Source organism: Rhodnius prolixus, unplaced genomic scaffold (assembly GCF_049639745.1).
Source record: "Rhodnius prolixus isolate KJV_2025 unplaced genomic scaffold, Rpr scaffold_7, whole genome shotgun sequence".
Classification (NCBI taxonomy): Eukaryota; Metazoa; Arthropoda; class Insecta; order Hemiptera; family Reduviidae; genus Rhodnius; species Rhodnius prolixus.
In genome coordinates, this window is record NW_027411582.1 from 2,544,582 (window position 1) to 2,557,609 (window position 13,028).

At 34.6% G+C, this 13,028-nt stretch overlaps 1 protein-coding gene across 7 annotated transcripts in view; it reads right to left on the minus strand.

Annotated features, from left to right (window-relative positions):
• LOC141446724 (uncharacterized) overlaps positions 1 to 13,028 on the minus strand; it is a 317,788-nt gene that overhangs the window by 6,491 nt on the left and 298,269 nt on the right. For 6 of the 7 annotated variants that reach the window (XM_074113434.1, XM_074113432.1, XM_074113433.1 and 3 more), the window contains 14 exons: positions 12,655 to 12,730; positions 12,338 to 12,420; positions 12,127 to 12,248; positions 11,530 to 11,591; positions 11,110 to 11,274; positions 10,426 to 10,595; positions 10,132 to 10,347; positions 9,920 to 10,018; positions 9,672 to 9,831; positions 9,302 to 9,457; positions 8,807 to 8,964; positions 8,505 to 8,706; positions 7,841 to 8,033; positions 2,662 to 3,232 (listed from right to left, as the gene is read on the minus strand). In XM_074113434.1, coding sequence (XP_073969535.1) covers positions 2,662 to 3,232; positions 7,841 to 8,033; positions 8,505 to 8,706; positions 8,807 to 8,964; positions 9,302 to 9,457; positions 9,672 to 9,831; positions 9,920 to 10,018; positions 10,132 to 10,347; positions 10,426 to 10,595; positions 11,110 to 11,274; positions 11,530 to 11,591; positions 12,127 to 12,248; positions 12,338 to 12,420; positions 12,655 to 12,730 — 2,433 coding nt within the window. The remainder of the gene's footprint in view (positions 1 to 2,661; positions 3,233 to 7,840; positions 8,034 to 8,504; positions 8,707 to 8,806; positions 8,965 to 9,301; positions 9,458 to 9,671; positions 9,832 to 9,919; positions 10,019 to 10,131; positions 10,348 to 10,425; positions 10,596 to 11,109; positions 11,275 to 11,529; positions 11,592 to 12,126; positions 12,249 to 12,337; positions 12,421 to 12,654; positions 12,731 to 13,028) is intronic. The other variant, XM_074113435.1, reaches the window with a different exon arrangement.

Sequence of the window (13,028 nt, forward strand, 5' to 3'; positions counted from 1 at the left end):
ACACAAAAATTTGTAAGTACGAACATATGTTATGGACTTATTATGGCAGAAACTATTTCTGGATGGCATAGAATACAATAAAATGAAGCACAAGGCCATTTCTCCTAAATCATTCTCTGAATATTGGGATTATTAATGAACGTCATGGTCATGGAAGATAGGTAAATCCTTTTCCGTTTATCAAGAAAAGCCTTCTCGTTCTAAAGAACCTGTAGCAAAAATAGAACTGCTTGTGGATTTGTAGGCTATGGTTCAATCCATTATCAGAACAAGTTGGCCTGGAGGCACAGTGTAGCCCTGGTATTTGTGGTAATCATTCACAGACATCGGCTTAAGATGCTGCTCGTTTTTTTTGTTTTTCTAGGCAGCTGTAAGGGGCCCAGTGGAGTCTTAAAGTTAACGTAGAGCTTAGTCATCCCTAGGCCGAATGATGACATTACAACAAAGCTACAGATTACAACAAAAAACTTCCAACTTGTCTTCAATTTATCCATAACATATGTAGAAATTTCATGTAAACATAACATGCACAATAAATGGAATAAAAACAAAATAAGCATTTTGAAGCCCCCGAAAACATGTTTTAACATGACATAAATTTATAACAAGAATTTAAAGCGTCAATAGTCTGAGGTGAATTGGAGCCTGGAGCTTTTTCTTCCAGTACATTGTCGACTCCGGGCATTGTATGCCAAATTGTTGCATACAACAACACTGTCCATCACTGAGGACAGTCAGCTGTGGAGAAGCCCCCAAGGAAGGAATTACCCTTGTTAGTATTATTACGAAATTGTGCTTTCCTTATCTATGATTTGTTCAGGTCTTTTTAAGACGAGAGTATAAAATGTATCAAATGTTTGTATAAGCTTTTTTTTGCTTATACACACGTTTAACCTGTCGCTTAATTAGTTTTTTTTTTTTTTTCTAAAGCTAGACTTAGTTCATCAAAGAATAATGATGTCAAGAAATGGGCTATGAAGCCAAATTGAGAGTAAGTCTCAAACCACCTTACTTCTGATCTTGATAGCATTATTCTTCGTCTAATTTTCTGTATTAGACCATCGACAGCTACTCTAGACCGAAGACGTTTTCCACAACTTAAATGACCTTTAGACGATAGTTTTATTAGAATTTTCTCGAATAGAAGGTCAGTTAATAAGAAACTTCTTGTTCTTTTTTTTTAGAAAAACTAAAATCAAAGAGAAATCAAACACAGCAAAATTACTCGTTTTTGTTTAGAGCTAATTTCCCAGTCATCTATTTAATAAAACTAAGCGCTTATCCCAAAAAAGTAGGACAAAAACACAAGAAATTTTGTATTGTTCATACACAGAGGGAAGCATGCTTGCTCACTTCGAGTAATTTTTTTTGGAAAATCCATGCAAAAAAAAGGAAGAAAAACATTGACCCACATAAAAATGTGACAGGTAAATCTCTTGTTTCAAAGGTCTTCTTCCAAAAATTCAAAATCTAAGACTAGTCTCATAAAATTACTTTATCTTCCTTTAAAATAAATAAAAAAAAAAAATTGTTGACGCATCGATCTGTCAGCCAGCCAGTCCATCTTCATAACCTGTTATTTACTCCTTCTTTTTTTTGTAGTTGTTTAAATTTAAAGGGTGAGTCCACATCTGTGGTCAGTCGCGCCCAAAAGTCTTTTTCTGTGCATCCCTCGGACAGTAGTTACAGCCAACATTATCCCATTTCCGTGAGCTGTACGAAGAGAAAAGACCAAGACCTGGATCCAAATCCAGAAAGCTAACCACCACCACTGGGGCTAATCCTATCGGCTAATTTCGTTTAAAATTTACTTACAATTTATTGCTACATGTAATTTTTGTAACATTAAAGTTGTTACAGTAACATGTACAATATTATCAACCAAATTCTTTTAAATTTTTAACATACATTTCCCCCAGATCTATAAGAATTCTCACATCTTAGGAAAACTTAAGTCATATTATTCTAAAATAAGTCGTCCAAATTTTACACAACACAAAATATTGAAAAATTGGTTCACAATTTAGACGCCAACAAATTATAATAAAACTTACTTTATTCCAGGATATAAAAATCTTCATAGTTTCAATGGGATGGAAAAATAAATGCCATTTCAGTCGTGATACATTTATTCTGCCGAGCTTTCGACCTAGGGACCTAGGTCCATCTTCAGGGCTAGTTAGGTTGGGTGTGTCTTCTATCTGACCATGAACAGACAAGACAGAAGACACACCAACCCTGTAATGTAAAAACAGTACATTGTAAACTAGCCCTGAAGATGGTCCTAGTCCCTAGGGTTCGAAAGCTGCGGCAGAATAAATGTATTACGACTGAAAACCGGCATTTATTTTCTCACCCTATTGAATCTATGAATCAGTCACCACAAATAATGAACAGCTACTTCACAGAATCTTCATGAATCTACATTAAAATTTACATGAATAAGTGTAATTGTAGTTAAATACAAAAAATTTATAGAATAAATAACAGGTAAAAATGAGGGATGTCTTTGGCTAAAAGTCGGAATTATTTTCTTGAGGAAGACCTCTGGAGGAGCAAGATGTTAAAAAAAGGGGAACTAATGAATTCTTTTTTTTTTTTTTTTGTAGATGCAACAGTAAACATATAGAGAATTTATAAGATGAAATTTAAGGCATTTACTATTGTTTTATTGTTGGTTGGTTTTCTGCAGAAATCAATCTTAATGCTTGTTCATTGGTTGTAAATATTAATTTAGATTTTGTTATGATTGGTTTATTGGTACTATTTGTTGTTATCATTGATTTTCTGGGCAATAGCGAACTATTTGCAGCATTCACTTCGTTATAGATGTTCTCTATAACGGCAATTCTATCATAATGATCTTGTTCTCTCATCGGTACAGAATACTGGTCATAGATTTCACTATAGATTGGCTCTTCTTGTAATAATAAGTTCTTCTGTTGTTGTTGTTGTTGTGCAATAACAGTTTTACTGTTATTTCTTGCGGTAGTCCCACCAGTTATTGTACTTGACGTAGTCGGCGCCATTGTTGTTGTTGTTGTTATATAATCAACTACATTAAATCGTTTATTATCTTTAGTATTACATCTATTTACGTACATGGTCGGCCTTGGTTTCTTCACGAATATGGTGTTCCTTTTCATGTAGTAGAGGAAGAAGCCGACTAAAGCGATGGACGGCAGCACACCCAAGAATACGATGTAGAAGGCCGTAATCACCTCACGACGAGCTGTATAAACACAAACAAGTTTTGTACAATATGTTTAAACTCAAAATGACAAAAAAAAAAAAAAAATAAAATAAATGAATTAAACATAAAAATAATCACATATAAGGCACAGTAAAATCATTTGCTGTTAAATTGTGATAAGATAAAAACCAGATCGTAAATAATAGAATTCTACGTAATCAAGAAATACGAGAAACTTTTCTATGACATATTCATTATAATTTTGTTTACATCTCCTCCCCACCACCTCATTAAAGAAAATTAGGCATGCAATTAAACTTTATTATTTATTACAAATGAGATCAGGTGTTCCAAAATTTAAGTTACTAATTTAATGAGTACCTTTTTTAAAAAACTCTTGATTTAAGAAGATATAATAGTAATCATGTCAAAAAATTTTAATTTCAAGTAAATATCGTATTATTTTTCTGCAATTCGTGTAATTTTACTGCTTTTACCAATATTCCAGTTTGTGTGAGTCTATGTGCTGTTAGTTCTGTCAAATTTGTGAAGTGTCTGATCAGAAAAAAATTGTTCAATAAAATTCAAATTTGATATTTAGGCTCAATTATCGCAGCCGACAAATCACGCTTTACGAATAAAATTTTGCCCAACGAAAGTGTTCAAAAAGTACATTCCTAGGCAAAATGTTTGATAAATAATTATTCCTTCCAGATCACTAAAATTCCTGGAACACCTGATTTACTTTTTCTTTTTTTTTTGTAAATGAGAATTCACAACTTCAAATCAAAATTTTAATACAAAAATTAAAACACTAAAAATTACATAAATGGCAAAAATGACAGAAAGCAATAATATTTAAAATAAATGGTTGTTTAAAGAGATGTTGTTATTACTTAAAAGTTTATCCTAAAGAAACGGGCATAGAAGAATTCTCCTCGGCTAAGAATGTTTGACGAGCGAATATTTAACTTTAAGGACGATTGTACAGTATATCCTGTTTCTGCAAAGGAGAAATGTCATCGCCACTAATTCCAGGATCATGAAGAGTTGAACTGAATAAGGAAAGATCCAAAACCAAATAAGTGCCAATACTTTTTGTTGGCATCCAAGACAACTTCTACTTATCATTTTCTTTTAGCGTGAAAAAACAGGCAGGTTATCACGAAAATGGAGTCCTAAATGGCATGCAGAAATTCACCTAAGGCAGGGGTCGGCAACCTATTTCAAGTAGAGAGCCATTTTTCCTTAAATAATTTTAATAAATCTTACCAAGAGCCGCAAGGATGATACTGCAAAAAGCTCTAGTAGATCATTTGTATTCACAAATTATTATTTTATGATATTCAATAACATTTAAATGTTTTATATATTTATTTTCACATATTGCAAAGTAAATAAACAAATAAATAATAACTAAACCTGTGTTTGAATGAAAATGGCGGCAGTCCTATATAATTACGTACTGTATTTTAATATAATTCTATTCAATTTCAAACCTATCACATTTAAAATTCTTTTTAAAAAAATATCTTTACTTTAATAGATGAAATTTTCATTTGTTTCAATAAAATTAAAATATACGATATATTTTGGGCAGACTGAAGAGCCTTACAATTTGGATAAAAGAGCCGCGGGTTGCCGACCCCTGACCTAAGGAAATAATATACGCACAGAAAGTGAGTGGAATGCAGTAGGGATTCTTCCCTAAATCACCTTACTTTTTTGTTTACAACGGAACAACGGACCTACAAATAAGACATAGGACAGGTCAAATTTGTGAACACTTCTAGAGATGTACTTAGCTTTGAAGGATCTTAGAAATCAATGTGCAGCTCTTAAGACTTCCTTGCTCCTTGCTAAGATGAGGAAGAAAGAAGCAAGAGATTGTAGAAACTATGAGAAAAAGAAATGAAGGCCTCGATGCTTGTGGAAAGAAAGGGCCTATTATAGAGTAAATATATTGACGATTGTTGGCTAAGAAGTCAACAATAGAATGAGGAGTCATCAATAATACAACTACCACACAGAACTAAAGGCATGGCTGTGATAATACCACTAGGCAGGGACGACAAATCTAGCCTGGAATTCCCCATTTGTGGGGGCAATGTCTTAAGACCTCAGGCAATTTGGGAGATAGGAAAGGTTTATCCCACCAGAACCCGCCCCCCAGTTTTGTTACAAAACTAAAAGAAGGATTGAGCTGTAGAATGTGAATCCTACCACTTCCGCATGACATTCAGATGTCATGGGAAATCAAGCTTTAGATAAAAAAAAAAAAAAAAATTCTGTTTTACAAAATCGGATTAGAGAAAAAGCTGTTCTGCAAAACTCCTCAACTTGTCCTTGCATCAAGACCCCAGAAAGCTTTGCTCCAGTAATCCAATATAAGCTCAATGTTCATGAGATTGGGGGGAAAAAAAGGATGAATCTCTCTTTGAGATGAAAAAGGCAATCCAGAATCCAGACGAACTGAAGCTTATCACCGGAACAAACGAACTGGCTACCCAAATAACGATAGTAATTATTATTATATGATTGAATTAAGCTGTTAGTCAGCTGATTCTTTGTTTAACTTCCTCTTTTTGTTATATTTTATATCGCAAGTGTCAGAATCAGAGGTTCTTGAAAACTGATTTTTCTCTGTGTTCCGGCACTGTTTTCGAAATTTTTGGAGCCATTTCCGAGAAATGAAAACTCTATTCAGAGTAAGCGGCACTTCCAGAAAGAGAAATTTCCTTCAAACTATAAAAATTTAAGCCAATTAAAATATCCAAACCCATCTTAAAATAGATTAGGTGCAGAGACTGCACATCTTACTTGAAGTGGGTATTTTACAGGGAAAAGCCTACCCGCTTTTCTTGGATGAGGGAAAAAAAACCTCTCCTAATAAGTGGCCCTTGATTGAATTTCCCCCCCAGGGAAAATATTTTAAATAAAGGTTTTCGATCACTTTGAGTGAAAATCGTACGATGTTCAAGGAAAAACGTAGGGAGGCCATTTTTTTTTTTTGAGCAAATTCACTTAGAAAGTGAGGGATTTCGATCCCCTGGGCAATATTTTGCTCCCCATCCAGAGACCATTCCCTAATAATTACTTTTCTTCTTACCCCAAGAGAAAGTCACAATAGTCTCTTCCTTCCAATTCTGACACACGGATATTTTAAAGAAATGAAAGTAAAAGAAAATAAATAAAATACATTTTGCTAATAAATAACCTACTACAAGGCACCAATTTATTATAATTTATTAAAAAATGGCAGCTATGAGCAAATAGCAATTTTGAGAGGTATGTTTTATGTTTAGATGATAGTTCTGTTTTTTTCTGTTATGTACGAGGTCTGTAAAATAAGTAATGAGACTGATTTTTTTTAAATTTTTTTATTCAAAAAGAATTACAGTTCTATATTGTCACCCCTACAAAATAACCTCCTTCTGAAGCCACACAGCGCTGGAGACGTTTCTTCCACTCCTCACAAGGACTCAAGTCAGGCGAATAAGGAGGCTGAGGAGACAAAGAAATGTTTTTACTGGCCAAAAACTCTGGTTTATTGAAATTGCTGGGTGACAAGGAGCATTATCTTGATGCAACACCCACTTGTTCTTGATGTTTAGTCTCACACGAATGACCCTTTTTCCGAAGTTTTTCAAGAACCTCTCGGTAAAAGTGTTGATTGACCGTTTGACCTTGAGGTAGAAACTCTTTGTGGACGATTCCGTGTGGATATCGAAAAAACAAATCAGCATGCATGCATTTGTTCTTCGATTTCGTCATCCTTGCTTTTTTCAATTTCAATAAACCGCCAGTAAAAATTTTTGGCCAGTAAAAACATTCCTGTGGCTTCTTCAGCCTCCTTATTCACACTGTCTTGAGTCCTTGTGACTTTTTTTTGCTCTTCCCGAAGTTGATAAATCACCTCAAGGGAACTCATTTTTGGGATAGTCGAAAACATTCAAACGGCTGTAACCGACCAGCTGAAAACTATTCCAGTATCGGAGAAAGAAACGTTTCCAGCGCTGTGTGGCTTCAGAAGGAAGTTATTTTGACAATATAGAATTGTAATTCTTTTTGAATAAAAAAATTTAAAAAAATCAGTCTCATTACTTAATTTACAGACCTCGTATTATTTTTTTACGTGGAGAATATTTGTGTAAAAGTTAAGCTTTGCACAATAATGCCAGCCAAAGCTAGACTTTATTAAAAATTTATTTAATTTATTAAAAAAATAAATATTAAAGAGCAAATAAACAACTACTTCAACATATATATGGTTTTAGAGTTTAAGATTTGTATTTTTTTTTTTCAGTTTTTAACAACAATTTCTGAACCCACCCTTATGCCTTGAACAGGGTACAGCAAAGATGTCTTGAAATGTAACAAAACAAAGAAAAAAAAAGATTTTGGTACTTTCACTTGTTCATAATAAGATAAAACATAAGAAAACTGGGAAAACAAAGAGGTAAACATGATATAGATGGGGCAGAGAAGACAAATTTCTGTTTCTTGGCGGAGTATGTCCCAAAAGTTGACGACACCATCTAACATCCAGAAACATATTTTTATCTTTTTATTTTTACAAAAATAAATAAATAACCATGCAAGAAAATAAAAGAAAAAAAAAATAAGTCTATCTATGTCTATACAAACCATTTGGTTGTGATGCTGGACCGCTGTCTTCAGATCCTCCAGTGCCTGGATGATGACAAGTCGGTGGTGCAAAGCCTGTATTGCAATGACAGTGTCCCAGACTGTTGCACACACCATTTCCGTTGCAGTTATCCTTGCATGCAGTTCCGGCTGTTAGTGCGTCTACTGATAAACATTTCTGTCCGACGCACATCTGTAATTCAATTATAATTTTGACATCTGTTTGGGATAAAGGGCCAAAAATGTTTGGAAGCTAATGGTATACATCGTTTTTTAGAAATCGTTTATTTATTTTTGTTAACAACGTATCGCCTCCTAAAGGGCTTCATCAGTTTTTGTGTTGATGTTTATTTTATTCGAAATTACTATAGTTTTAACGGAACACCTGAAGCGGATACAACAAATATATCAATTTCCGGTGGAACACACTTTGAGAACGTTCTAAGATTAAGCGTTGTGGTACATGTTCAATCACTTCCTTTCTCGTTTTACTTCTCCCAATATTCTTGTGGAGCTCAATAACAAGAACATTTTTCCTTAAACCTCAAAACTTAAGCTTAAACTCAAAATGGAAATTTCCAGTGAGAAAACTTAAAAGAAAAACTTGCAAAACTTTCCTTATCTTAAGTTAAAAGGGATTGTCAACAATTAAACTACCACAAACCTTTCCTTCGGCACATTTAGCTCCATCTGGCGCTAAACCAGGATCAATTTCATTAAGCCCAAGATCAACAATGGCCGTCCTACAAGGTATTATATTACCACCTGCGTTGATGAATGAATGCGACAAAATGGACACAGATTCCATACCAAATTCTAGACGTTCGTTTAGATGCATACAATGAAGCATGCCGCAGAATATATTTCTGGAAAAAAAGAAGCAATTGAGTTAAAAAAAAATGGATAAAAATTAATAACATTACGCCAACTGAAGTGAATTAGAAATATAGATGTGAAGCCACTAACTCGTCATAACATTTAACATAGGATTGATTCAGCCTATTGTAGCCACAGTTGCCATGACGAGAGCCCTTAGTGTTCATCCGATAGCAGAGGAAATCAGAACTCTTGCCACTTGGACCCCAGAGTAATCGACATTGATCTGAATGACTGCGACAGGTGCCCTAATGGAAGAATAACGCAAATTAAAAAAAAAAACTTATCGGACGTTGCGCATAAAGTTCAATAATCACAATAGGGAAAGGATTAACTATGCGGTTAGCGTACTGGACTCCCACGCGGAGGTCCCGGGTTCGAGTCCAGCTGCTGACCCTTAGATTTTCTCTTCCTAGGAGCTTCTTACAGCTCACTGTCCGGTGATGGACAGTGTTGTCTGTAACGAGAGAACACTGTCCGGAGGCCCGGCAGTGCACTGAAAAAAGCTCCGGGCGCCAATAACCTTAGATGTTGACGCGCCTTAATTAAAATAATAATACTAATAACGAACACTTATCAACTTACCTTGTAGCAGAACGCTTTACCCCAATCGCATGTCTCTCCGTCCATTTTGAACACATCGCCCGGGCAATACTCTGACTCCCCGGTGCAATACTCCGGCAGATCACATTCATGGTCAGCAGATCTGCACAAACTGCCTGCGTTCTTTGGATGACACGTCTGAGTTTTTTTAAAATTTTTTTGGAAAACAAAACAAAATAAATGTTAATAATTTACAAGGACATGGTACGTACATTCAAGGTTCAGATGAAGAGTATAAGGACAAATTTACTTCCGCCTGAAAGAAGTTTATAGAACAAAACGGATATTTCCTGTGGAAAATCTCAACGTAAGTCGCAAAGTTTTCTCAAACGAGAATTATTAAATTAATTACCGACAAATCGCAGCATTCTCCAGTGGCACACGACGCGTTCGAATACAACATACATCTAGTTGCATTACAGCATGGATTATTGCATCGATCTTCTAATCCACAATCGCATTGTTCACCAGCTTCTACAAAACCATTTCCACAGACTGGGCTGTCGAATAATCTATAAATTAAATATATAGATCGATTAAAAAAAAAAGAGCGAACATTACATTGGATTCACGGGCAAATTCAGGAGCAGTTTATCGTACCTTTCTGGTTTGTTTTTCAAACAGTAATCCATTCCGTGATCAAAAGCTACCGCCAGGTATTCTAAACTGCAAGAACTCCAATGTGTTGGGCTGGTGGTACTGGAAAAATACACAGGAAAATTGTTTAACTTCTCTAAGAGTGAATCCATCAATCACATGTTTACGTTCTTCTAAAACCTGCTCCTTGCTCATTTAGATTAAAAGCGTACTACCTGGAGGAAGGCGCCATGATGCATCTATCATCAGGGCAATCACAGGACTGGGTGTCATGCTCCATGCCGAAGTTATGGCCCATCTCATGGGTGACCGTGGTGGCCACCAGTCCGACCACGGTGCTGTGGTCCATGCTCACACCGCCGCTGAACTCGTAGGTGCACATGGGGCCTTTCAGCGCTTTTCCTACTACGCCTCCATCAAATTGGATTTTCCTATTCAAGTGCAAAGTCAATCTTTGTTCTTTCCGCACAAACCTTAAAAATAAAAGAAAACAGAAAAATCCTACTTACGTGAGCAACTGTGCATTATCATTTGGATGTTCTTTGACTAGCTTTTCTCGCCTATAATGAAGGAAATTCGTCAAAGTTGTATCTCCTTTAGTGGACAAAGTGATCTCATCCAACTCCGTCCATACTACTACGCCGACTAGTGCAATGAAGATATTCAACGGTGTGTAGAGCTGTAAACATAGAAATATGATTATAAGTTATACACTTTGTGGAGCGTCAAAATCTCAGGTTATTAGCGCCCGGAGCTTTTTCTCAGTGCACTGCCTAACTCCGGACAGTTAACAGGACATCACTATTCATCGGATGTGATGTGATGCAACGGAAGGATTAAGATTGTTCTTAGTTCTAATTATTCGATTTGCAAACGCGCGGTCACCAAATTGCTGCTGTAAGGAACATCATAATGCAGTATTCCTTCCCACCAGCTAGCTACCTTGGTTGGATGGATTTCCAGCTGAGACTTGCTGGACAATAAATACATGGATTCGGGCGCATGTGACTCCCTAATACTTCAATGTGAATCTGAATTTACTTAAAACAACCTGAGATTTTATTTTAAGGTATATTGCTTACATAAAAAAAAGTATCAATATTTCGCCAAACTTAATTTGTTCCGATTCTATACAAGTTAGGTGAACATGACGTATTTTGTAAAAATAAGTAAAAGCAAAAAAAAATGCTTACAGCGTTGATAATATTAGCAATATCTTTACAACGTTGTTTTACTTCATTCAAATCTTTGTTCATATTCTCGTAGAGGCGATGATCGACGACCAATATTAGCTCCACAAAACGAGATCTTCTGTTCGCGTTGTACGGGCCTCGAATATTTTGCGGTGATCTTTTTACCTGAATAGAAAAAAAATTAATTAAGTTTAATAGTTTAAAGATTTAACCATTCACTGCGTAGCGTAGAAAGCAATCCACGCAGAAGCTTGCTTTACATGGGTTACAAACTACGGTTTTTTTCCCCCGTAAACTTGTTACAATAATTACATAATAAGAATGAATGTTTTAGCCAAGCAGATTTTTTTTTGCAAAATTAAACAACAAATCTCATGCAGTAACATGTTAAACAAAACTAATCAAGTTTAGTACAATTACCCTGTTTGCTGTGTTTAACCTATGAACTGATTCCATCACATCATGAGGAGTGCCTTCATAACCTGTGGAAATGAAATGTTCATTAACATTTCTTGAAGAAAATTTAAATAATAATAATAATAAAAAAGGTTACGAAAGACTGTAAGAGAGTAAAAATTGAGTATGCTCTCTTGATCTAATAACTCTGAGATATCAGTAAGTATACACTTCAAGTATTTATCAGTTAGCAGGAAAATATTGCAGCTAAAACTAACAATAATTTAACAGTACTGTTGAAGAACCACTATATTTGCAAAAAGTACCATAAGATGTTTAAACTTCGTGCCCATCCAGAAGAAGTTAAGTTGTATGCTTCATAGTTATTTACTAATAAAAGTAGTAAATGATTTCAATAAACGAAATTTTTTAGGGAAAAAGTTTAATGTACATCTTCGATGAAGTTACAGGTAAGCAGTTATTCTATCTTGGATAAAGATCAGACCTAACCTAAACCCGATGCCTTTTTTTATGCTTATATTCAAGAATAATCATATCATACACATTTCGATTCAAAAGAGTAAATACCATCAATAAAGTATACAATAAACTTTCACTTACCACATGTATTATTTGTCAGAAGATCATCATGTTTATAGACAAAATGTTCACCTGAAATATCACTTAAATTTGTATCGGATTTCTCTATGTAGTGCAGTGTTTCTCCATCGTGAATAACACCTCTGTGCAAAAAAAAGGTCAATAATAATTAATTTGTACAATAATGATTGTTTTTCGTTAATAACAAAACATAACCCTGTTCTTAAATTACCTTATTCCAGAGCACGTAGAAAGAGCAGCCCACGATGTTGGTATACCTCTGATATTTCCTTGATATTGACATAGTTCTATTTCCTATGAAAACAAGTATTTCAGTTGGGAATCTTTAAAATTATTCTCGAAATATTACAGAAAGTAATGATTCAACAGATCACTGAGAGGGTTACACTTCACACCATAACCAGCTAAGGAGGTTACGTTCTCTGAAGGGTGAAGATTATACACATTATTATTGTTATTATTATTTTGTTTAATACAAATTTATTAACTTTGTAATATTTTTTGTTAAACAATTAATTTTTTACTTACAGAAGGGTCTCGTCTGTGTACTACGTGAGAACCATTTTCCTGTGTCTTTACGAAATAATTTTTTGGTAATAATTCCCTGAAAATTAAATAAATGAATTAAATTTAATAAATCATTAACTATAATCAACTAATAATTAACGGTGAACGGTGGATTTTGAATGTCAGGAACAAAAATAATAAAATAGAAGGTTAAAAATTATAGTACATATTTCTGCCGCAAGGGGTATCTTTTTTAGTGATTCGAAATAGAAGCTAATGTGAACGGATCAGTTTTACAAACTGAAATAAAATTTGCACGATATTTTTCTTATTGAAGTTATTTCAAGTTAATAATAAATTAGCGTATAAATGTAGATATATGAGGTAAATTACAG